The sequence below is a fragment of the Ranitomeya variabilis genome, chromosome 3, assembly GCF_051348905.1.
Source record: "Ranitomeya variabilis isolate aRanVar5 chromosome 3, aRanVar5.hap1, whole genome shotgun sequence".
Lineage (NCBI taxonomy): Eukaryota > Metazoa > Chordata > Amphibia > Anura > Dendrobatidae > Ranitomeya > Ranitomeya variabilis.
Window position 1 is genome coordinate 42,982,147 of NC_135234.1, and position 26,989 is coordinate 43,009,135.

At 43.1% G+C, this 26,989-nt stretch overlaps 1 protein-coding gene across 4 annotated transcripts in view; it reads left to right on the forward strand.

Annotated features, from left to right (window-relative positions):
• The window catches only part of APP (amyloid beta precursor protein), a 307,189-nt gene that overhangs the window by 124,335 nt on the left and 155,865 nt on the right, over window positions 1-26,989 (forward strand). For all 4 annotated transcript variants that reach the window (XM_077294003.1, XM_077293999.1, XM_077294001.1 and 1 more), the window contains exon 3: window positions 21,815-21,944. In XM_077294003.1, the coding sequence (XP_077150118.1) occupies window positions 21,815-21,944 (130 nt within the window). The remainder of the gene's footprint in view (window positions 1-21,814; window positions 21,945-26,989) is intronic.

The following is a 26,989-nucleotide window of genomic DNA, read 5'->3' on the forward strand; positions in this document are numbered from 1 at the left end:
AGGGTGCACCAGGCCCAAGTAAAGATAGCAAACAACACAGGTGCAAATAATACCGATGCAGCCAACCTACAATCAGGAATTGGCTGCTTGGAGCACCCATGCAAAAAAATAGTCTGGTTAGGTCATGGCCAAGAAAAAAAAAAAGTAATTCTAGACAACCCCTTTAAGGTCCTTCATCTTTGATGTTACTGTTGGTATTTTCTGCTCTCCATAACATAGATATACTAGTATGAAGTGTATATTACTATCCTACTATTGAGCTTTTAATTAAATGGGCAGGTTATCGAGTTGGTCTTGACTTGGTTTACACCTCCTCCTTCTTGACCTTTTTGAATGAGTCTATTGACAGTCATTAGCTATTCGGACACTTTTCAGTACGTGGTTCATTAGGTTTAAACCACTAATTGGCCATTGTAGCTGCAGACGCTTCTAGCACCTAACACCTGGAAAGTTCTCTCTGTGCTTTCACGAGGATCACTAGGTAGAACTAATCAAATTGGCCATTAGAGAACTTCCTTTCATCTCGGTCCTCGACACGAAGCCTCAAGTGTTAAACGACAGCCGTGTGCATTTGGAGTTTTTTTCCAACAATGGTTGAGCGCAGGCTTTCTACCCCATGATGTTGTCTTGTCGTACGTCAGTCTGACAGATATGGGAAATGACATCTTTTTAAGTATTGCTAAAAAAGTCATTTGTACCAAAAACCATGACTTGTCTGTCTTTATACTGTCAGCGCGGGTGATGTATAGTCACTTTTAAGAAAGTTATTAGTGTCAAGCCCTGCCGTCGGTATCTCTGTGGATTTAGTCTCCATGGAGATTGATTACTTTACTTATGGTTCTTGTCTTAAATAAAAGAGACTGTGAAATGTATTTTGCAGTCGTCATGTTGATCTTTGGTACTTTTGGAGAACCTGCAAGGATAAAAGAATGTTCTTAGAAACCCGGTTGTGATATTAGAGTACCCATTTTTCAGGGGGCGTCCATTCCCAATCAACAACAGACCTGGACAAATTGCAGCCTACATGATAGATGTGCCTTTTTAGCTGTTCCTTTACGGCCTGCTCACCAGGAAAGCCAAAGGGCTGAAAACAGTGGTATACTGAGCACTCACTACAACCCCCATCTCCTCTTTTTGCTCAGCATCTCGATTTCAATTCTATTTGCATCCTTAGGATGCAGATACAGTACATCACAATAGTGGAAACGGGGGCCGTCTGCTTCTTCAGCCATCATTCAGATAGTGTATCTGACCCTTGACACAGCCTGTGCGATGACATCACAACATAAAGCCTGCACATCGGAGGAATGGAGTGAGGGGTATTTAGTTTATTTTATTTCTGTCAGTCAGTACTTATGGGGGGATAACTGTTGGCATCATACTATGTGGGGGGTGGGAATCGTACTGTGGTGGTATCATACTATGTGTGCAATAATGTACAGTGGGCGCATGATACTATGTGGGGGAGCTGTGGAGTCCATCATGTGGAGGTGTCACCCACGGCCCAAAGTATAGTGAGCAGTATCTGTATAGAAGAATAGTATAGAACATGCCCACCCACACTGTGAGCGCGCTGCCTGGCTCAGACAGTGTCACTAAGCATGCACACACATGTGTGGGAATACCTTCAACATGCAACGTGCAATATGCAAAATGATGGGACATAATGTTGCAGCGAACTCTTGGCCTTGCCCCTTATTTGCATGCAAATTAAATTATATTTAATGTCGTATGATTTTTATAGGATATAAGTTCCCAGTATCACAGAATACATTGTTTTCTATTGCTTTTGAGTGTTATTTTTTAAAAATTTGTTTTAATTTGTTTTAATTTTGCTCAATTCTAAATAATAATAATAATAATAATAATTTTATTTATATAGCGCCAACATATTCTAACTGATAAAATGAATATAAAATAATAATATTGCGCACAATGATGTTCAGCATGTTGGTTCTAATCTCCACAACAGTCTCTCATGTGGCCCCTTGGGAAAATTAATTGCCCACCCCTGGCTCCAGAGTATTCATTTTATTGGGCCTGGTTTTGGGAGTTGTCAGACTAAGCACCTGAGAAGCACACATGTCCATAGTCTTTGGCTTAAAAAAAGAAGAATTACTTTATTTTATGCAGGGTCTTTTTGTTGATTTTTGCACTCTTTAACCTGAGCTACCTATCGTTGTAATATTTTCAAATAAACAGTAGTACAATAAGTACATGTAAGGTTTTTAAACATCGTAATATATCTCAGGTTGGCCATATACAGTGGGAAAATACTGTAAGTATTTGATACACTGCTGATTTTGCAAGTTTTCCCACCTACAAAGAATGTAGAGGTCTGCAATTTTTATCATAGGTACACATCACCTGTGAGAGACAGGATCTAAAAATAAAAAAACAGAAAATCACATTGAATAATTTTTAAATAATTAAATTGTATTTTATTGCATGAAATAAGTATTTGATCACCTACAAACCAACAAGACTTCTGTCTCTCACAGACCTGTTAGTTTTTCCTTAAGAAGCCTCCTACTCTGCACTCATTACCTGTATTAGTTGCACCTGTTTGAACTCATTACCTGTATAAAAGACACCTGTCCACACAATCAATCACACTCCACCCTCTCCACTATGGCCAAGACCAAAGAGCTGTCTAAGGACACCTTAGACAAAAATTGTAGACCTGCAGAAGGCTGGGGTGGGCTACAGGGCAATAGACAGGCAACATGGTGAGAAGGCAACAACTGTTGGCACAATTATTAGAAGATGGAAGAAACACAAGTTGACTGTCAATCTTGCTTGGTCTTGGGTTTCATGCAAGATCTCGCCTCATGGAGTAAGGATGATTCTGAGAAAGGTCAGGAATCAGCCCCGAGCTACACAGGATGACCTTGTCAATGACCTGGAGAGAGCTGGGACCACAGTCTTGCACATTAGTAAAACACTACGCAGTCATGGATTAAAATCCTGCAAGGCACGCAAGGTCCCCCTGCTCACGCCAGCACATGCCTAGGTCCTTTTGAAATTTTCCCATGACCATATAAATGATTGAGGAGGCAAGGGAGAAGGTCATGTGGTCACATGAGACCAAAATAGAACTTTTTGGTATTAACTCCGCTTGTCATGTTTTGAGGAAGAAAGATTAGTACAATCCCAAAAACACCATCCCAACGGTGAAGCATTTTGAGGGAAATGTCATACTTCAGGGGGCTTTTCTGCAAACGGGAAAGGATGACTGCATTTTATTGAAGGGAGGATGGATGGGGTCATGTATTGCAAGATTTTGGCCAACATCCTGCTTTCCTCAGTAAGGGCATTGAAGGTGGGTCGTGGATGGGTCTTCCAGCATGACAATGACCCGAAACTCACAGCCAGGGCAACTAAGGTGTGGATTCATACGAAGTACTTCAGTGTCCTGGAGTGGCCCAGCCAGTCTCCAGACCTGAACCCAATAGAAACTGTTTGGAGGGAGCTGAAACTCAATGTTGTCCAGCGACAGCCCCAAAACCTGAAAGATCTGCAGAAGATGTGTATGGAGGAGTGGGCCAAAATCCCCGCTGCAGTGTGTGCAAACTTGGTCAAGAACTACAGGAAACGTCTGACCTCTGCAATTGCAAACAAAGGTTTCTGTACCAAATATTACGTTTTGTTTTTCTATTGTATCAAATACTTATTTCATCCAACAAAATGCAAATTATCATGTCAAAATCATACGATGTGATTTTCTGGATTTTATTTTTAGATTCTGTCTCTCACAGTTGAAGTATACATACGATAAAAATTACAGACCTCTCTCCATGCTGTGTAGATGTGAAAATTTGCAAAGTGTATCAAATACTTATTTTCTCCACTGTATATTAGACAGGTATCTTTCACAACATCTGCCCTTTCACACAATGGACACTCGACAGCTCCTTAAAGACAAACTGCTTGGTCCTTATTTATTGTTCCCATACATATTAGATGGGGGTATAGTCCTGCCGAAATACTTATTTGGTGGTATACATCTAATATATATGGCCATCTTTTATAGAAAAAAAAGAAAGAAATACAGTAACAAAAAAAAAATACAGACCAAAGGAGGAGGAGGGAGATGCAGCTTCTGTTACTCTCTCTTTGTGAGACTGAATACAGTGAGAGGGGAGGAAAAGTGGCGTAAATTATTAACAAAATGTACTCCAGTCTCTGTTTAAAGCGACCTCAGTGTGGATATGCTTATACGTTAATGCATTTCTGAACTCAGAGTTGAGATATTTTGCATTGTAATAATGACTGAGTGATAAATATTCCCCATTGTAAGGAAGCTTGTAAGAAGGAAAGAATGTCGATTGTTCCTCCTGGAATGTTCTCAGCTTGGATAATGACTTTTATGATGGAGAAAAGCAATCAAAGTCGCAAACAGCGAGTGAGGGCTACAGTTTAACCCTTTAGTGACCAGGCCAAATGTTTCAAATCTGATGTGCAGCATGTTTCAAGATATATATCCCATTGATTCTCACACTGTTTTTTTTTGTGTGACACATTGTATTTTGTCAAAGGGAACCTATTAACAGAAAAAACACTATTTACCTGCAGATATGGGGTTAATGTGCAGGTTGGGTGCCTGCACTTAGCTGAACTCTGCGGGGAGAAAGTGAACTTTTACCCCCACAGTGTTGCGGTTTCCGCTACGGGGATGGCGCAGGTTCAGAGAATTTAGGGCGGCGGCTGTAACCTGCTTTCCCCGGCCCTGACTGACAGTTAACCCTAATGCAGAGCGAGTGTCAGGGCCGGGGCCACGGTGCAGCCGTCACTCTGTATTCTTGGGAGCTATGACTAAACCCACGGCTGCAGCGCCCCCATGACTGAAACCGAATGCTGCCAGGGACAATAAAGTAAATTTTCTCCCTGCAGTGTTCAGCTGCATGCAGGCGCCAACCTGGTTAGTAATGCTATTGACCTGCAGATTTATCTCCGCACCAGTTTTTTCGGGTGACAGGTTCCCTTTAATGGTAAATTTAAGTCCATATGTTATTCATTTAGTTAAAAAAATATCAGATGTTTGACACAAAATGTCTATAAATTCGCTATTCTATACCTTTGAATGATTATCCCTTTAATCAAAAGTCTCACAACACCAATAAAGTGAATAAATAACATTTTCTTGTGTTTGCTTTACATCAGCAGCTTCTGTAACTACGGTATGTTCTTTTACTGTGTTACGATGTTAAAAGGTTTAACACTGTAGCAGTAATTTTTTACAGTTTTAAGGAAATGTACAAAACCTTTTTTTTTTAACCCCTTCACGACCTTTGACGCATACGCTGCGTCATGAAAGTCGGTGCCAATGCGACCTATGACGCAGCGTATGCGTCATGGAATGATCGCGTCCCTGCAGATCGGGTGAAAGGGTTAACTCCGATTTCACCCGATCTGCAGAGACAGGGGGAGTGGTGCTTCAGCCCAGGGGGGGTGGCTTCACCCCCCCGTGGCTACGATCGCTCTGATTGGCTGTTGAAAGTGAAACTGCCAATCAGAGCGATTTGTAATATTTCACCTAAAAAACTGGTGAAATATTACAATCCAGCCATGGCCGATGCTGCAATATCATCGGCCATGGCTGGAAATACTCAAGTGCCCCCCCCCCACACCCACCGATCGCCCCCCCAGTCCTCCGTTATGGGGTCCGGTCCCCTCCGTCCGACTGCCGGCTCCCCCGTCCTCCTGTCCGCTCCCTCCTTGCTCAGATCCCCCCCCCCCCTGTGCTCCGATCACCCCCCCTGTGCTCCGATCCACCCCCCCACCACCCCTTCATACTTACCGATCCTCCCGGTGTCCGGCCGTCTCCTCGCTGGGCGCCGCCATCTTGGAAAATGGCGGGCGCATGCTCAGTGCGCCCGCCGAATCTGCCAGTCGGCAGATTCCTTACAAGTACATTTTGATCGCTGTGGTAGGTTCTATCACAGCGATCAAAATAAAAAAAATAATAAATAACCCCCCCCCTTTATCACCCCCATAGGGACAATAATAAAATAAAGAAATTTTTTTTTTTCTTTTTCCACTAGGGTTAGGGTTAGAACTAGGGGTAGGGTTAGGGTTACGGGTAGGGTTAGGGGTAGGGTTATGGCATGTGCACACAGAGCGGATCGGCCGCGGATCCGCAGCGGATCGGCAGAGGATCGGCCGCGGATCGGCGGCGGATCGGCGGCGGATCGGCAGCGGATTGGCCGCGGATCGGCCGCGGATCCGCAGCGGATCGGCCGCGGATCCGCAGCGGATCGGCCGCGGATCCGCAGCGGATTGGCCGCTGCGAATTCGAAGCAGTTTTCCATCAGGTTTACAGTACCATGTACACCTAAGGAAAACCAAATCCGCTGTGCCCATGGTGCGGAAAATTCCGTGCAGAAACGCTGCGTTGTATTTTCCGCAGCATGTCAATTCTTTGTGCGGATTCCGCAGCGTTTTACACCTGTTCCTCAATAGGAATCCGCAGGTGAAATCCGCACAAAAAAACACTGGAAATCTGCTGTAAATCTGCAGGTAAAACGCAGTGCCTTTTACCTGCAGATTTTTCAAAAATCGTGCGGAAAAATCTCACACGAATCCGCAACGTGGGCACATAGCCTTAGGGTTAGGGTTGGAATTAGAGTTAGGGTTGGAATTAGGGCTAGGGTTTGAAATAGGGTTAAGATTAGGCTTGTGGTTAGGGTTACGGATAGGGTCAGGGGTGTGTTGGGGTTACAGTTGTGGTTAGGGTTGGGATTAGGGTTACGGTTGGGATTAGGGTTAGGATTAGGGTTGGAATTAGGGTTACGGGTGTGTTGCGGTTAGGGTTGTGGTTAGGGGTGTGTTGGGGTTAGGGTTGTGATTAGGGTTATGGCTACAGTTGGGATTAGGATTAGGGGTGTGTTGGGGTTAGTGTTGAAGTTAGAATTGAGGGGTTTCCACTGTTTAGGCACATCAGGGGTCTCCAAACGCAACATGGCGCCACCATTGATTCCAGCCAATCTTGCGTTCAAAAAGTCAAATGGTGCTCCCGCCCTTCCAAGCCCCGACGTGCGCCCAAACAGTGGTTTACCCCCACATTTGGGGTACCAGCGTACTCAGGACAAACTGGGCAACAACTGTTGGGGTCCAATTTCTCCTGTTACCCTTGCAAAAATAAAAAATTACTTGCTAAAACTTAATTTTTGAGGAAAGAACAATTATTTTTTATTTTCACGGCTCTGCGTTATAAACTTCTGTGAAGCACTTGGGGGTTGAAAGTGCTCACCACACATCTAGATTAGTTCCTTGGGGGTCTAGTTTCCAAAATGGGGTCACTTGTGGGGTGTTTCTACTGTTTAGGCACATCAGGGGCTCTGCAAATGCAATGTGACGCCCGCAGACCATTCCATCAAAGTCTGCATTTCAAATGTCACTACTTCCCTTCCGAGCCCTGACGTGTGCCCAAACAGTGGTTTACCCCCACATATGGGGTATCAGCGTACTCACAACAAACTGGGCAACAAATATTGGGGTCCAAATTCTCCTGTTACCCTTGTGAAAATAAAAAATTGCTTGCTAAAACATCTTTTTTGAGGAAAGAAAAATGATTTTTTATTTTCATGGCTCTGCGTTGTAAACTTCTGTGAAGCACTTGGGGATTGAAAGTGCTCACCACACATCTAGATTAGTTCCTTGGGGGGTCTAGTTTCCAAAATGGGGTCACTTGTGGGGGGTTTCTACTGTTTAGGCATATCAGGGGCTCTGCAAACGTAACATGATGCCCGCAGACCATTCCATCAAAGTCTGCATTCCAAAACGTCACTACTTCCCTTCCGAGCCCTGACGTGTGCCCAAACAGTGGTTTACCCCCACATATGGGGTATCAGCGTACTCACAACAAACTGGGCAACAAATATTGGGGTCCAAATTCTCCTGTTACCCTTGTGAAAATAAAAAATTGCTTGCTAAAACATCTTTTTTGAGGAAAGAAAAATGATTTTTTATTTTCATGGCTCTGCGTTGTAAACTTCTGTGAAGCACTTGGGGATTGAAAGTGCTCACCATACATCTAGATTAGTTCCTTGGGGGGTCTAGTTTCCAAAATGGGGTCACTTGTGGGGGGTTTCTACTGTTTAGGCATATCAGGGGCTCTGCAAACGTAACATGATGCCCGCAGACCATTCCATCAAAGTCTGCATTCCAAAACGTCACTACTTCCCTTCCGAGCCCTGACGTGTGCCCAAACAGTGGTTTACCCCCACATATGGGGTATCAGCGTACTCAGGAGAAACTGGACAACAACTTTTGGGGTCCAATTTCTCCTGTTACTCTTGCAAAAATAAAAAATTCTGGGCTAAAAAAATATTTTTGAGGAAAGGAAACACGTTTATTATTTTCACGGCTCTGCGTTATAAACTTCTGTGAAGCACTTGGGGGTTCAAAGTGCTCACCACACATCTAGATAAGTTCCCTTGGGGGTCTAGTTTCCAAAATGGAGTCATTTGTGGGGAGTTCCTACTGTTTAGGCACATCAGGGGCTCTGCAAACGCAACCTGACGCCCGCAGAGCATTCCATCAAAGTCTGCATTTCAAAACGTCACTACTTCCCTTCCGAACCCCGACGTGTGCCAAAACAATGGTTTACCCCCACATATGGGGTATCAGCGTACTCAGGAGAAACTGGACAACAACTTTTGGGGTCCAATTTCTCCTGTTACCCTTGGGAAAATAAAAAATTGTGGGCTAAAAAATCATTTTTGAGAAAAGAAAAATTATTTTTTATTTTCATGGCTCTGCGTTATAAACTTCTGTGAAGCACTTGGGAGTTCAAAGTGCTCACCACACATCTAGATTAGTTCCTTTGGAGGTCTAGTTTCCAAAATGGGGTCACTTGTGCTGGAGCTCCAATGTTTAGGCACACAGGGGCTCTCCAAACGCGACATGGTGTCCGCTAATGATTGGAGCTAATTTTCCATTCAAAAAGCCAAATGGCGTGCCTTCCCTTCCGAGCCCTGCCGTGCGCCCAAACAGTGGTTTACCCCCACATATGGGGTATCATCGTACTCAGGACAAACTGGACAACAACATTTGGGGTCCAATTTCTCCTATTATCCTTGGGAAAATAAAAAATTCTGGGCTAAAAATAATTTTTGAGGAAAGAAAAATTATTTTTTTATTTTCACGGCTCTGCGTTATAAACTTCTGTGAAGCACCTGGGGGTTGTAAGTGCTCACTATGCATCTAGATAAGTTCCTTGGGGGGTCTAGTTTCCAAAATGGGGTCACTTGTAGGGGAGCTCCAATGTTTAGGCACACAGGGGCTCTCCAAACGCGACATGGTGTCCGCTAACGATGGAGATAATTTTTCATTCAAAAAGTCAAATGGCGCTCCTTCCCTTCCGAGCCTTACCATGTGCCCAAACAGTGGTTTACCCCCACATGTGAGGTATTGGTGTACTCAGGAGAAATTGCCCAACAAAATTTAGGATCCATTTTATCCTGTTGCCCATGTGAAAATGAAAAAATTGAGGCTAAAATAATTTTTTTGTGAAAAAAAAGTACTTTTTCATTTTTACGGATCAATTTGTGAAGCACCTGGGGGTTTAAAGTGCTCACTATGCTTCTAGATAAGTTCCTTGGGGGGTCTAGTTTCCAAAATGGGGTCACTTGTGGGGGAGCTCCAATGTTTAGGCACACGGGGGCTCTCCAAACGCGACATGGTGTCCGCTAAAGATTGGAGCCAATTTTTCATTCAAAAAGTCAAATGGCGCTCCTTCCCTTCCGAGCCCTGCCGTGCGCCCAAACAGTGGTTTACCCCCACATATGAGGTATCAGCGTACTCAGGACAAATTGGACAACAACGTCCGTGGTCCAGTTTCTCCTTTTACCGCTGGGAAAATAAAAAAATTGTTGCTAAAAGATCATTTTTGTGACTAAAAAGTTAAATGTTCATTTTTTACTTCCATGTTGCTTCTGCTGCTGTGAAACACCTGAAGGGTTAATAAACTTCTTGAATGTGGTTTTGAGCACCTTGAGGGGTGCAGTTTTTAGAATGGTGTCACTTTTGGGTATTTTCAGCCATATAGAACCCTCAAAATGACTTCAAATGTGAGGTGGTCCCTAAAAAAAATGGTTTTGTAAATTTTGTTGTAAAAATGAGAAATCACTGGTCAAATTTTAACCCTTATAACTTCCTAGCAAAAAAAAAAATTGTTTCCAAAATTGTGCTGATGTAAAGTAGACATGTGGGAAACGTTATTTATTAACTATTTTGTGTCACATAACTCTCTGGTTTAACAGAATAAAAATTCAAAATGTGAAAATTGCGAAATTTTCAAATTTTTTGCCAAATTTCCATTTTTTTCACAAATAAACTCAGAAATTATCGACCTAAATTTACCACTAACATGAAGCCCAATATGTCACGAAAAAACAATCTCAGAATCGCTAGGATCCGTTGAAGCGTTCCGGAGTTATTACCTCATAAAGGGACACTGGTCAGAATTGCAAAAAACGGCAAGGTCATTAAGGCCAAAATAGGCTGGGTCATGAAGGGGTTAAGGGACATTTAGCTTTGACGTGACTTTGGGTGACCCATATATTGGAAATCCCCCAAAAGTGATACCATTTTATAAGTGGCACCGCTCAACATATTCAAAACTGCAGTCAGGTAGTTTTTTAACCCTTTAGGTGCTTTTCAGGAATTAATACAAAGTAGCAAGACAGAAAAAAAAAAATGTTATTTTTACCACCTAAATGTCGGTAAGTTCTGAACAGGCCCCTATTTCCGGCAGACTGAAGGCCCGTTAATTGGCTGTGAATTGCTATCACAAATATTAGGACCACGCAGACATGATCTCAGGGTTCTGATGGCATTAAGGAGGGAGAGCGGATACTCTATTAACCATCTAGATGCCGCAGTCACTTATTCACAGCAGCTTCTAATGGGGTTAAATAGTCACTGATGGTCACTATGGGGTTAATAAAGGTACAATGCAAGCTATAGTTTTCAAGCTTGAAAACCCCTAAAAACTGTACAAAACCCAGAGTAAATGCTGCTCTTTCTACAACAAGCTATGTGCAGAGTCCCAGCCAGTTGTAATGCTGTGGGATTTCAGCTCTGAGGGCAGCTGAAATGTAAATGTAGCAGTGAATTATAATATTGTCTGTAAATTGGGATCCGTGCTAATCAGTAGCAATGCAATACATTTGCCAATTTCCTCAACCCCCTATGTAGATTAAAATTATACTTCTATGTGAATACATGCTCAACCAGAGCTCGGCTTTCCTAAGGAATAAGCAGTGAAATATTGTCTTCCGAGGAGGTAACATTTTTCTTCACTGAATGTCAAAATAATTGGCATTCCACGAGCCGTTCACAATTGTCACAGTTAATGGCTGCTAATTTTAATATAATAATATTCCTCTCTTGCAATATTTATATTACCTTCCAGAGAACATGTAGCCCAGGGCGGCGATTCAGAGGACCAAAAACATAAAATGTTCTCTTTGTTAGATCTGCAATAAATGTTATAACTTTGTATAAAGGAGTTTATTTGTTTTATAATAACTCTGTTATCCTGATTTTAGATCTACAAATATTTGGTCATTGCAAATTGGATACGTATATTTTGGACATGTACTTTCTGGGTTACCGTAATGTGCATATATGATGATACTACCACACACTGTATTTTGCAGGCTCCTTTCAATACTAACAATGCCCACATAAAATGAGCTGTTACGACCTATAACACTATAATACAACCTATAATACTCGGCACAGTACACCTATAATACCAGTGATCAGCCCCATGTCAAACTGGCCTTCTTGCTTCGTAAAGTGGTGGCAGCCATTGAGTTTCTATAAACCGCCTGCTCATTTGATGCTTCTCCCCCCTTGCTTGATGCTTCTCCCCTCTTCTTGCTTGATGTTTCTCCCCCTTCTCGCTTGATTCTTCTCCCACCTTCTTGCTTGATACGTCTCCCACCTGCTCTCTTGATGCTTCTCCCCCTTGCTTGATGCTTCTCCCCTCTTCTCGCTTGATGCTTCTCCCCTCTTCTCGGTTGATGCTTCTCCCCTCTTCTTGGTTGATGCTTCTCCCCCCTTCTCGCTTGATGCTTCTCCCCTCCTCTTGCTTGATGCTTCTTCCACCTTCTTACTTGATGCTTCTCCCCCTTCTCGCTTGATGCTTCTCCCCCTTCTCGCTTGATGCTTCTCCCACCTTCTCGCTTGACGCTTCTCCCCCTCTTCTCACTTGATGCTTCTCCCCCTTCTCGCTTGATGCTTCTCCCCCTTCTCGCTTGATGCTTCTCCCCTCTTCTCGCTTGATGCTTCTCCCCCTTCTCGCTTGATGCTTCTCCCACCTTCTTTCTTGATGCTTCTCCCACCTTCTCGCTTGATGCTTCTCCCACCTTCTCGCTTGATGCTTCTCCCACCTTCTTGCTTGATGCTTCTCCCTCCTTCTTGCTTGATGCTTCTTCCCCTTTTCGCTTGATGCTTCTCCCATCTTCTCGCTTGATGCTTCTGTCACCTTCTCACTTCATGCTTCTCCCCCCTACTTTCTTCATGCTTCTCCCCAATGCTCTCGTCATAATGCTTCTCCCCCCTGCCAGCTTCATCATGCTTCTCCCCCCTGCCCGCTTCATCATGCTTCTTCCCCCTGCCTGCTTCATCATGCTTCTTCCCCCTGCTCTTTTCACCATGCTTCTCCCTCCTTTTCGCTTCATCGTGCTTCTCCCCACTGCTTTCTTCATCGTGCTTTCACCCCCTGATCGGTAGACTGCAAGTTATAGCTGCCAGTCAGTTGAGGTTGGCGTGATTTCCTCTTTTTGTGCTATAGATGACTTGGTCTCTCGGGAGCTCTATTTTCGGTCTGCCCCATATAAGTGGAATCGGATTTATGCTCTGGTTAGTAAGTCAGCTGCTTTGGTATTTAAAGAAGAGTTTGCTTGGGGAATTAATGATTGCCTCCTACTACCCACCTCAGGTTCTGCAAAATGACTGAGAAAGTTTTATCAAATAGGTGAAAATTTTTTTGAGGGAGTCCAGAACCCATCAAATAACTCCACTCCCCCGTATATACACATTCTTTGCAACACAAAAGGATGCTTTACAGCTAAGGCTGGTTTCACACTTGCCTTTTGATCTGCAGCGTTTTTTTAAAAAACGCAGGTGGTGAAAAAACGCATGTAAATGCGTTTAAACGCTGCGTTTTTTAGGCGCATGCGTTTTTGCATTGGGTAAAAAAAACGCGGCGTTTTGATGCGTTTACATGCGTTTTTTCATGCGTTTGCGTTTTTGAAACGCATGCTGAGAAGTGTGTGACAGCTGCCAATCATCAAAATCAACTAGAAAACCCACTATAAATAGAAATAGCTAGGGTTAGGGATAGGGTTAGGGTTAAGATCCCTAGGGTTAGGGTTAGTGTTAGGGGTAGGGTTAGGGCTTGGATCCCTAGGGTTAGGGTTAGGGGTAGCTTTTTATTAGAAGAATGTCCTGGTCACCAGGTCACTGATAAGCCACCCCCCACCATCAAGGTGATAAAGGGATCCAAACCCTAACCCTAACCCTAGGGATCCTAACCCTAACCCTGACAAGCCACCCCCACCATCAAGGTGATAAAGGGATACAAACCCTAACCCTAACCCTGACAAGCCACCCCCCACCATCAAGGTGATAAAGGGATCCAAACCCTAACCCTAGGGATCCAAACCCTACCCCTAACCCTGACAAGCCACCCCCCACCATCAAGGTGATAAAGGGATCCAAACCCTAACCCTAGGGATCCAAACCCTACCCCTAACCCTGACAAGCCACCCCCCACCATCAAGGTGATAAAGGGATACAAACCCTAACCCTGACAAGCCACCCCCCACCATCAAGGTGATAAAGGGATCCAAACCCTAACCCTAACCCTGAGGGTTTGGATCCCTTTATCACCTTGATGGTGGGGGGTGGCTTGTCAGGGTTAGGGTTAGGGTTTGGATCCCTTTATCACCTTGATGGTGGGGGGTGGCTTGTCAGTGTGTATTCTTGTTTTTTTCTATAAAAACGCATGCGTTTTTAACGCAAGCAAACGCATGTGCTTAAAAACGCATGCGTTTACATAGACAGCAATACGTTTTTTGCGGCAAAAAAACGCCTCTAGAAATTACTACATGTTGCATTTCTGCGACCGAACGCATGCAGCAAAAAAACGCATGCGTTGTTAAAAGCGGCCAAACGCGTACAAAAAAACGCATGCGTTTTTAATGTTAAACATAGGAAAAAAAATGCTGCAGATCAAAATGCAAGTGTGAAACCAGCCTAAAGGGGTTATTATCCAAAATTTAAAAACAACTAAGGGCGCTGCACGAAAAAATTATTTAGCTGGTACTCCTGCAGCAAATAATCGGACACAACTACCCAAATTGTCCAATAATGAGTGTAAAAACACACTAAACAATATATAGATTTATTTGCGCAGAAGATACCATCAGTTATCAAAGAACTATTAATAAAAAGACCTCCTGCAGCGAATAATATCTATCACACTATGTCCGTGCAATTACCTGTTTCAGAGCACAAATCATCATACAGCGCTGTTGTCCAGTTCAAATCCTTGTAATTAATAGATTGTTATCTCCAGGTGTTCATAACACATGTCTCCCGATCATATGTGCAAAGATAGTGCTTGCTGTTCCCAAGAAAAATTATGGGGAAAGGGTGTATACCTGTCCCGGCCGGTGACAGGCACGCCTTACCTCGTGGAAAATGCTTCCAGATCCTCGGCAGTAGCCTGAGCTTACAAAAACAAATTGCCGGCAAGGTGCAGTAGACCTGCAGGACCTTGCGTGACGTCACATACACGTGATGCCTCACGTGGTCGGCTTACAGAGTGCACCTAGGACCAAAAAACTTCTATCCGATGCGTTTCGGAGTCAGACTCCTTCCTCAGGGATCCCTGAGACATGTCGGGAGACATGTGTTATGAACACCTGGAGATAACAATCTATTAATTACAAGGACTTGAACTGGACAACAGCGCTGTATGATGATTTGTGCTCTGAAACAGGTAATTGCACGGACATAGTGTGATAGATATTATTCGCTGCAGGAGGTCTTTTTATTAATAGTTCTTTGATAACTGATGGTATCTTCAGCGCAAATAAATCTATATATTGTAAAGGGGTTATTAACCCCTTCATGACCCAGCCTATTTTGACCTTAATGACCTGGCCATTTTTTGCAATTCTGACCAGTGTCCCTTTATGAGGTAATAACTCAGGAACGCTTCAACGGATCCTAGCGATTCTGAGATTGTTTTTTCGTGACATATTAAGCTTCATGTTAGTGATAAATTTAGTTCGATAATTTTTGTGTTTATTTGTGAAAAAAAAATAGAAAATTGGCGAGAATTTAGAAAATTTTGCAATTTTCAACTTTTGAATTTTTATTCTGTTAAACCAGAGAGTTATGTGACACAAAATAGTTAATAAATAACATTTCCCACATGTCTACTTTACATCAGCACAATTTTGGAAAAAGCATTTCTTTTTGCTAGGAAGTTATAAGGGTTAAAATTTGACCAGCGATTTCTCATTTTTACAACAAAATTTACAAAACCATTTTTTTTAGGGACCACCTCACATTTGAAGTTAGTTTGAGGGTTCTATATGGCTGAAAATACCCAAAAGTGACACCATTCTAAAAACTGCACCCCTCAAGGTACTCAAAACCACATTCAAGTAGTTTATTAACCCTTCAGGTGCTTCACAGCAGCAGAAGCAACATGGAAGGAAAAAATGAACATTTAACTTTTTAGTCACAAAAAACAACAATTTTTTTATTTTCCCAAGGGTAAAAAGATAAACTGGACCCCAAAAGTTGTTGTCCTATTTGTCCTGAGTATGCCGATACCCCATATGTGGGGGGGAAATCACTGTTTGGGTGCACGACAGGGCTCGGAAGGGAAGGAGCGCCATTTTACTTTTTGAATGAAAAATTGGCTCCAAGCTTTAGCGGACACCATGTCGTGTTTGGAGAGCCCCTGTGTGCCTAAACATTGGAGATACCCCACAAGTGACCCCATTTTGGAAACTAGACCCCCCAAGGAACTTTAGATGCATAGTGAGCACTTTTAACCCCCAGGTGCTTCACAAATTGATCGGTAAAAATGAAAAAGTACTTTTTTTCACAAAAAAATTCCTTTAGCCTCAATTTTTTCATTTTCTCATGGGCAACAGGATAAAATGGATCTTAAAATGTGTTGGGCAATTTCTCCTGAGTACACCGATACCGCACATGTGGGGGTAAACCACTGTTTGGGCACACGGCAAGGCTCTGAAGGGAAGGAGCGCCATTTGACTTTTTGAATGAAAAATTATCTCCATTTTGTTAGCGGTCACCATGTTGCGTTTGGAGAGCCCCTGTGTGCCTAAACATTTGAATTCCCCCATAAGTGAAGCCATTTTGGAAACTAGACCCCTCAAGGAACTCATCTAGATGTGTGGTGAGCACTTTGAACCGCCAAGTGCTTCACAGAAGTTTATAACGCAGAGCTATGAAAATAAAAAATCATTTTTCTTTCCTCAAAAATTATTTTTTAGCCCACAATTTTTTATTTTTACAAGGGTAACAGGAGAAATTGCACCCCAAAAGTTGTTGTCCAGTTTGTCCGGAGTAAGCTGATACCCCATATGTTAGGGTAAACCACTGTTTGGGTGCATGGCAGAGCTCAGAAGGGAAGTAGTGACTTTTTGAAATCCAGACTTTGATGGAATGGTCTGCGGGTGTCACGGTGCGTTTGCAGTGCCCCTGATGTACCTAAACAGTAGAAACCCCCACAAGTGACCCCATTTTGGAAACTAGACCCCCCAAGGAACTTATCTAGATGTGTGATGAGCACTTTGAACCCCCAAGTGCTTCACAGAAGTTTATAACGCAGAGCCATGAAAATAAAAAAATCATTTTTTTTCCTCAAAAATGATTTTTTAGCCCGAAATGTTTTATTTTCAAAAGGGTAACACGAGAATCTGAACCCCAATAGTTGTTGTCCAGTTTGTTCTGAGTACGCTGATACCCCATATGTGGGGGTAAACCACTGTTTGGGCACACGTCGGGGCTCGGAAAGGAAGTAGTGACGTTTTGAAATGCAGACTTTGATGGAATGGTCTGCTGGCGTCATGCTGCATTTGCAGAGCCCCTGATGTACCTAAACAGTAGAACCCCACCACAACTGACCCCATTTTGGAAACTAGACCCCCCAAGGAACTTATTTAGATTTGTGGTGAGCACTTTGAACCCCCAAGTGCTTTGCAGAATTTTATAACGCAGAGCCGTGAAAATAAAAAAAATTTTTTCCCCACAAAAATAATTTTTTAGCCCCCATTTTTTTATTTTTCCAAGGGTAACAGGAGAAATTAGACCCCCAAAATGTTGTACAATTTTTCCTGAGTACGCTGATGCCCCATATGTGGGGGTAAACCACTGTTTGGGCACACGTCGGGGCTCGGAAGGGAGAGAGCACCATTTGACCTTTTGAATGCAAGTTTGGCTGGAATCAATGGTGCACCATGTCGTGATTGGAGACCCCCTGATGTGCCTAAACAGTGGAAACCCCTCAATTCTAACTCCAACACTAACCCCAACACACCCCTAACTCTAATCCCAACTCTAACCATAACCGTAATCACAACCCTAACCCCAACACACCCCTAATCCCAACCCGAACCCTAATCCCAACCCTAACCCAACACACACCAAACCCTAATCCCAACCCTAACCATAACCCTAACCACAAGCCTAACCCTAATCTCAACACACCCCTAACCCTAATCTTAACCCTAATTCCAACCCTAACCCTAATTCCAACCCTAACTCTAGTTCCAGCCCTAACCCTAAGACTATGTGCCCACATTGCGGATTCGTGTGCGGATTTTTCCGCACCGTTTTTTAATAATCCGCAGGTAAAACGCACTGCGTTTTACTTGCGGATTTCCAGTGTTTTTTGTGCAGATTTCACCTGCGGATTCCTATTGAGGAACAGGTGTAAAACGTTGTGGAATCCGCACAAAGAATTGACATGTTGCAGAAAATACAACGCTACGTTTCTGCACGGTATTTTCCGCACCATGGGCACAGCGGATTTGGTTTTCCATAGGTTTACATGGTACTGTAAACGTGATGGAAAACTGCCACGAATCTGCAGCGGCCAATCCACTGCGGATCCGCAGCCAAATCCGCACCGTGTGCACGTAGCCTAATTCTAACCCTAATTGCAGCCCTAGCCCTAACCCTAGCCTTAACCCTAACCCTAGTCCTAACCCTTACCCTAGTTCTAACCCTAATGTGGAAAAATAAAAAAATATATATTTTATTTAATTATTTTCCCTACCTATGGGGGTGATGACGGGGGGCTTTATTTATTATTTTTTTTATTTTGATCACTGTGATAGGCTATATCACAGTGATCAAAATGTACCTGTAACGAATCTGCCGGCCAGAAGATTCGGCAGGGCGCACTGCGCATGCGCCCGCCATTTTGGAAGATGGCGGCGCCCATCGAAGATTCCGGACAGAATTTCCGGGACTCCAGCGGTACGGGGGGTGGGATCGGACAGCGGGGGGGAGATGAGGGGAGAGGAAAGCAGCGGAAGGCATCGGAGCACCGAACAGAGGGGAGGAAAGACTGACAGCGGCGGCAGATTGCCGCTGTCAGTCGTGGGGGGGTCAGATCGCGGTCTCCAGCCATGGCCGATGATATTGCAGCATCGGCCATGGCTGGATTGTAATATTTCACCAAATTTCATAGATGAAATATTACAAATTGCTCTGATTGGCTGTTGCACTTTCAACAGCCAATCAGAGCGATCGTAGCCACGTGGGGGCAAAGCCACCCCCGGGCTAAAGTACCACTCCCCTTGTCCCTGCAGATCGGGTGAAATTGGAGTTAACCCTTTCACCCGATCTGCAGGGACACGATCCCTCCATGACGCCACATAGGCGTCACAGGTCGGATTGGCACCGACTTTCATGACGCCTGTGTGGCATCACAGGTCGGGAAGGGGTTAACTATTTCTAAATTCCCTTCTAAAGAACATGGGTGCACTCAGCCAAGCTAAATATTCCTATGTATGGAAGAGCTAGCTGTCGACTGGATGGTTGTTCGGCCCACAACTATCAAATGTGTATGGGAGCCTTAAAAGGTAGGATGTAAATTCGAGATAATGCTACCTAGGTTGCTTTGGGAATGTAATGAAAATGGCATTTTAATAATGGACAACCCCTAAGGGTACCTTTACACAGTGCAATTTTGATCGCTACGACGGCACGATTTGTGACGTTCCAGCGATGCATTTACGATATCGTTGTGTCTGACACGCTACTGCGATCCGGATCCCCGCTGAGAATCGTACGTCGTAGCAGATCGTTTGAAACTTTCTTTCGTCGTCTAGTGTCCCGCTGTGGCGGCATGATTGCATCGTGTGACACAGGTTGTATACGATGTGCGCACAGTAACCAACGGCTTCTACATCGCAAATACGTCATGAAATTATCGCTCCAGCGCTGTGTATTGCAACGTGTGACCGCAGTCTACGACGCTGGAGCGATAATTATACGACGCTGCAACGTCACGAATCGTGCCGTCGTAGCGATCAAAATTGCACTGTGTAAAGGTACCCTAAGTCTGGCTGGAATAGATCAGGGTTATCACAAGCTCTCACCAGGTAGCCCTACCTATTAAGTATAAGCCTGCTGTGCGTTACCTTTATACACCCTTTGGCCCTGTTTCATCAAAGCTTTCTGGCGTAAAAGTTGTGAAAAGTAACAAAATTTAGGTGCAACTTGGAGTTGTCCTAATTGGTGTAATTCCTGATGAGCTGTGACATTCTGCATCATGAGATTCCTAGCATAGCACACAGAGGTGTACACCATTTGTTGGCATTCTCTTCAGTGAATAAGGCAGTAGGATATATGTGTCCTTGGGTCCTTAATCTGTTATCCACTAGTAAAGTGAATACATACAATTTTGCTTTAGGCTGTAAAATGTGACACTTCTCAAAGTTCTTGGGTCCACCGTCCGGATGAGCAGCTGTTGGGCAATGCGAATAAATGATGGTGATTTAGGGTGGCACAGATGGAACATTGGAGACTATTGTGGCTGGACAACAACAAAAAGGGCAGTACTGGAACTGTGGGAACTAATGAAGCAACAGATATAGAATAGTTGTATTGCAGAAGGAAATAGGATAGGCTCAGCAATGAAACAGAATCCAGTGCGGTGCTGGCATAGCAGTTTGCTAGATTTGACTCACTGGCAGAGCTAAGTTTGTCACAGAGTCCTAGCATAACTCAAACAACAGTATAGCAGTGTTGATTGTGTAATATTTGTGTTTGTCAGAGCATCCTATTGCAGTATAGCAGAGTTAACCCGGCAACAGAGCTTATTTTGTCAGCATCCAATTGCAGAATTTGTATAGCAGTATAGCCTAGTTAACTCAGTGGCAGGGCTGAGTTTGTCAAAGAGTCCTGTTGCTGAAGTGGCAGCTAAATTCTCAGGTGGCTTCTGGCTACCTGAGCTGCGATAAGTAGCCCGTGAGAGTGACTTCATATTTGTACTGGGGGTTGCCATGGCAACCTGGCACACATCGGAGAAGTACCTGCTGGCCACGGAAGGATGGAATTCTCCTGTCTGTGGTCTAAATTAAAAAAATATATATATATATAAATGATATTTATAAGGAACCAGTAGACATTCCGAATTTACATAAAGCGGCATATCCTGACACTCATAGCCATGGTGACTGAAATCTTTCCTTTTATCAGTCTAATGTTGTTTTTCCTGTGAAGAATATTATTTAGAGGAAACCAGGGATACAAGAATGAGGAAAGGGGTAAAGAAATGAATAGCAATTTGTATCTGCTATTCCCTGTAAGTCTCGAAGGACGACTCATGCAATCATTTGTAACTGTCGCTGGAAGCGCACAAGAGGTTTGATAAGACGTTGGGGTTGGTTTGATGTAATGCGGGAGCCCTGGCATTCATTATTTTGCGGTGTTTATTATAGCGCAGATGCACATCCTAAGGAAATAATTTTCCGCTGAAACCATTATAACAGTGTAATGGTATTCACCAGCCGCATTACTAAATACGCTCCCACAAACTCAACTTTAATAACGGCATTGCTCACTGTCAGATCACCGACGTCCTCCAGGGGTTTTCACTGTAGATGTATGGTGACTCTTGGTGAGCACAGTGCAAGTGTGTTATTGCTACTCTTATGGAAGCTTCTGGGAATATTACAGGTAAAAGGAATGTATCATGATCAAATAGCAGATTATTCTAATATGGATTTGATTATTACTTTTTTCATTGTTTGAATATGGATAATCATAAAATAATCTTGAAATATTTTAGTTTCAACACAAGTTAGGTTGGCGTCGCTTATATTCTGTTTCTCAGCTTCGCTGTGTAGATTAAGACATAATCCGCAGAGGAATAACAGATTATAGTTAGAGCTAATATTAACACTGTGCCATATAGATCAATAAGGCTTTGTACATTTCTTCCTGAAACTTCCTGGTCTTTGGGGCATGGGCTGTAGGCTATTGCTTTTTGTAGACTGTAAAAGCCTGATATTTTGATATTTCTCAGTCCATTTATTCGCATTGGGGTGCTCTACTTTACTTTGCTTCTGGTCAAATGGTCCATAAGTGCTTTGCCTGTCCAAATGGTTCGGCCAACTATTTTCTGACGTTGTGGGGACCTTTAGATATATGACCACTTCTTTGTTTTTGATAGTAGCTTACGAAATAATTGCTAGAAGCTTAATGTCCCCTAAATGTCAGTGTCTTTTTCCTCCAGGTTTACCCAGAGTTACAGATAACCAATGTGGTGGAAGCTAATCAACCCGTCACGATCAATAACTGGTGTAAGAGGGGACGCAAGCAGTGCAAGAGCCACACTCATATTGTGGTTCCATACCGGTGTTTGGGTGAGTGTTCATGACCTTTTTTTTACGCTTTTTCTATGGCTGATGTGATGTGGTTCTTCTTATTGCTCTTAGACCTTTAATTTTTCTGATACAAAGCTGCAAATCCCTGCGTCATGTATAGGTAAAATATAGTGTTCTGGTTGCCTATGTCTGGCATACAGCACCAGGACTGGCAGCCATAAAGGGACGGCCAGGAGGTTATAGTTTGCCAATTACTATTTACTGCAGCAGACTTAAGATATCCCATTCTGTTTAAACCATGTTTTTATATTGAGTTTTCTTCGCCCACTATGTTGGTCGCTATAGACAAAAGTAAATGCCTTTTTGACTACATTTTGACCAACATTGGCGATTGAGATAATTCTTTATCACCTTGTTTTTGCACTAGCACTTTAGGGAATTTTGAATAAATTTCATGATTATTTTCATTTCTATCTACCTCATTGTGTTACATGATTTTCAATTAATATGGAGACGAGTAACAGTGTACACCTAGCTGCTATTTATTTATTTTTCAACAATCTATACCTCTATTTTTCCTAGCACCTTGTCTTAACATTTTAAGTGTTTTTAACTTTCATCAAAATGTTATGGTTTTACACCTAATAATATTGTCTTTTGTCACTTCTAATGTTTGTTTTTGATTATCACACCAGAAGCATTTGTTTTTGTATTGATTTCTCATTGAAGTGCAGCCCAATGTTTGTGGGCATTTCAATATTTATGGACAACTTGTGATATACAATTCCCTTCACCAGTGTCTAGTACATGTGACTACATGTGATTGTGTCATGGCCGATATCTGTTCACAGCCCTTGTTCCCTATATTATACAGTCAGTAGCACCCAAAACTCATGAAGACTCTGTATAATACAGAAGTAATGTGTGATATATCAGCCATGTCTGCAGGGAGGTCACATAGGTGCTGTCTGTGTAGTTTGTGAGGTAAAATGTAACAGACACATGAGGGAACATGGCGGCTATATGAATTTCTGAGGTAATGTTGATCCCAAATCTGATGTAGGAGCTGTTACTACAGTAGTACACAATGTCTGAGGTAAATATGGAGTAGTATATCACCAACAAGAGCCGGACTGCCCATCACTAGAATGTTCTCCCATCATCTGTAATGTGAGATGGTGACCCCAGTATTATACTCCATGACACTGCAGACATGTTTGTTTTATTTGTTTTATTATCAATCAACAACTATGTTCTCAATCAACCCAAAAGACTCATAAATATCAAAGCTTAATATTTTTGGAAGTTGGAGTGGTTTTCTTTTTAGATTTGGCTATCTTAGGTGGATATCTGTTTGGGCAGGTAACTATTACTGTGCAGAATTATTAGGCAACTTAATGAAAACCAAATATATTCCCATCTCACTTGTTTATTTTCACCAGGTAAACCAATATAACTGCACAAAATTTAGAAATAAACATTTCTGACATGCAAAAACAAAACCCCCCCAAAAAATAGTGACCAATATAGCCCCCTTTCTTTATGATGACACTCAACAGCCTCCATCCATAGATTCTGTCTGTTGCTTGATCTGTTTACGATCAACATTGCGTGCAGCAGCCACCACAGCCTCCAGACACTGTTTTCCCTCCCTGTAGATCTCACATTTTATGCGGGACCACAGGTTCTCTATGGGGTTCAGATCAGATGAACAAGGGGGCCATGTCATTATTTTTTCTTCTTTGAGCCCTTTACTGGCCAGCCACGCTGTGAAGTAGTTGGAGGCATGTGATGGAGCATTGTCCTACATGAAAATCATGTTTTTCTTGAACGATACCGACTTCTTCCTGTACCACTGCTTGAAGAAGTTGTCTTCCAGAAAGTGGCAGTAGGTCTGGGAGTTGAGCTTCACTCCATCCTCAACCCGAAAAGGTCCCACAAGGTCATCTTTGATGATACCAGCCCATACCAGTACCCCACCTGTTGTGAGTTTTGTTCTTGGGCTCCATCCTGTGGTTGCAAATGGTATTTTTGGGAGTTCTGTTCTTGGGCTCCCTCTGGTGGTTTCAAGTGGTACTTAGCAGCTGCTTTCACTAATCGGTTCCCTGGCCTTGTTATTTAACTGGGCTTTGGGCTGTAGTGGATGCCAGCTGTCAATGTTCCTTCCTGTGGATTCAGTCCTTTCCTGGAAGTTCTCTGTTGGCCAGTCCATTTCAGCTTAAGATAAGTTCTGCTAGTTTTTGGGTGTTTCCCTGCCTATGACCTTTTGTTCAGTTTAAGTTATGTCTCTTTTGTCCAGCTTGTCATCATGAAATATTCCGGCTAGTTGGAAGCTCTGGGGTTGCAGATTTGCCCCTCCACACCGTGAGTCGGTGTGGAGGTTATTTTTGTAAACTCTGCGTGGACATTTAGTTTTTATACTGACCACACAGTAGCCTTTTCTTTCTCTGTCTATTTAGATAGTAGTGGCCTCCTTTGCTAAAATCTAGTTTCATTTCTGAGTTTGTCATTTCCCTCTTCACTCACCGTCAATATTTGGGGGGGGGCTATCTTTCCTTTGGGGGTTTCTCTGAGGCGAGATAGTTTTCCGTTTCCATCTTCAGGGGTAGCTAGTTCTTAGGCTGTGAACAGGCGTCTAGGCAGAGATAGGAACGCTCCACGGCTATTTCTAGTGTTGGTGTTAGGAGTAGGGATTGCGATCAGTAAAGTTACCACCTCCTCAGAGCTAGTACAATATTTGTTTTACCCACTAGGTCATTTCAGTGCTACTCCGTAACCACCAGGTCATAACAGTACAGCTGGCCCACAAAGTGTTAAATGCATCTCAAAAGAGGGAAGAGAAAGTTCTGAGTCATAGTTTTTTTTTTTCTTGTTGCTTGTTTCATCCTTTTTTTCCCCTTGATTTTTGGATGGTGCAGGAGCTTGGTACTGATATGGAGGTTCAGGGTCTGTCTGCGCATGTTGATCATCTCGCTGCAAGGGTACAGAGTATTCAAGACTATGTTGTTCAAACTCCTGTTTCTGAGCCTAGAATTCCTATCCCTGATTTGTTTTCTGGGGATAGATCTAGGTTTTTGAATTTTAAAAATAATTGCAGATTGTTTTTTGCTCTGAGACCCCGTTCCTCTGGTGACCCCATTCAGCAGGTGAAGATTGTTATTTCTCTGCTGCGTGGTGTCCCGCAGGATTGGGCATTCTCCCTTGAGCCAGGGAATCCTGCATTGCTCAATGTAGATTCATTTTTTCAAGCACTTGGATTGCTTTATGACGAACCCAATTCTGTGGATCAGGCAGAAAAAATTTTGCTGGCTCTGTGTCAGGGTCAGGAAGCGGCAGAGATATATTGTCTGAAATTTAGAAAGTGGTCTGTGCTTACAAAATGGAATGAGGATGCCCTGGCGGCTATTTTCAGAAAGGGTCTTTCTGAAGCTCTTAAAGATGTTATGGTGGGGTTTCTGTTGTGAATTTGGATTCTGGGCTCCCCCGGTGGCTACTGGTGGAATTGAACTTGTGACATCATCTTCCCTGTTCACCTGTTCTGATTAGATCTGGGTGTCGCTATATAACCTGGCTTCTCTGTTAGATGCTTGCCGGTCAACAATGTTATCAGAAGCCTCTCTGTGCTTGTTCCTGCTCCCAGACATCTACTAGATAAGTTGGACATTCGTCCATGTTTTGTTTTTGTATTTTGGTTCCAGTTCACAGCTGCAGTTTCGTTACTGTGTCTGGAAAGCTCTTGTTGATCAGGAATTGCCACTCTGGTATTATGAGTTAATGCCAGAGTCCTAAAGTAATTTCTGGATGTGTTTTGTTAGGGTTTTCTGCTGACCATGAAAGTATGCTTTCTGTCTTCTGCTATCTAGAAAGCGGACCTCAAATTTGCTAAAACTATTTTCCTGCTGCGTTTGTTGTTTCATCTCATATCACCGCCAATATATGTGGGGGGCTTCTGTCTCCTTTTTGGGCATTTCTCTAGAGGTGAGTCAGGTCTTATATTTCCCTCTGCTAGCATTATTTAGTTCTCCGGCCGGCGCTGGGCATATAGGGATAAAAAGTAGGACATGCTACCTGGCTACTTCTAGATGATGCGGTAGGTTTAGTTCATGGTCAGTACAGTTACATCTTCCAAGAGCTTGTTCCTATTGAGGCTTATGCTAGTTCTCTGGCCATGGAGATCATGACAGTTTGACCGGCCCACTAAAGGGTTAAAATCCTTGGCTGAGAAAGGAGAGAAATAAGAAGTCTGCTGAAAATTTTTTTTTTTTTTTTTTTTTTCTCTAGTAGTTAGTGTGCTCTTAATTGGATCACTTGCCAGTCTGTCTATGCTGCAGTCTTTCTTTTTTTTCTCTCTCCTTCTAATCTTTGAATGGCTCTATGTTCACCTGTCTATAATGGATCTACAGAGTGTAACTGCAGGTTTGAATAATCTCGCCACGAAAGTACAAAGTTTGCAAGATTTTGTTGTTCATGCTCCGGTATCAGAGCCGAGAATTCCTTTGCCGGAATTCTTCTCAGGGAATAGATCTAGCTTTCAGAATTTTAGAAATAATTGTAAGTTATTTTTGTCCCTGAAATCTCGTTCTGCTGGAGACCCTGCACAGCAGGTTGGGATTGTGATTTCCTTGCTCCGCGGCGACCCTCAAGATTGGGCTTTTGCATTGGCACCAGGGGATCCTGCGTTGCGCAATGTGGATGCGTTTTTTCTGGCCTTGGGCTTGCTTTATGAGGAACCTCATTTGGAACTTCAGGCAGAAAAAACTTTGATGTCCCTATCGCAGGGGCAAGATGAAGCTGAAATTTACTGCCAAAGATTCCGTAAATGGTCTGTGCTTACTCAGTGGAATGAGTGTGCCTTGGCGGCTACTTTCAGAGAGGGTCTCTCTGATGCCATTAAGGATGTTATGGTGGGGTTCCCTGTGCCTGCAAGTCTGAATGAGTCCATGACAATGGCCATTCAGATCGATAGGCGTCTGCGGGAGCGCAAACCAGTGCACCATCTGGCGGTGTCCACTGAGAAGACGCCAGAAAACATGCAGTGTGATAGAATTCTGTCCAGAAGCGAGCGGCAGAATTTTAGACGGAAA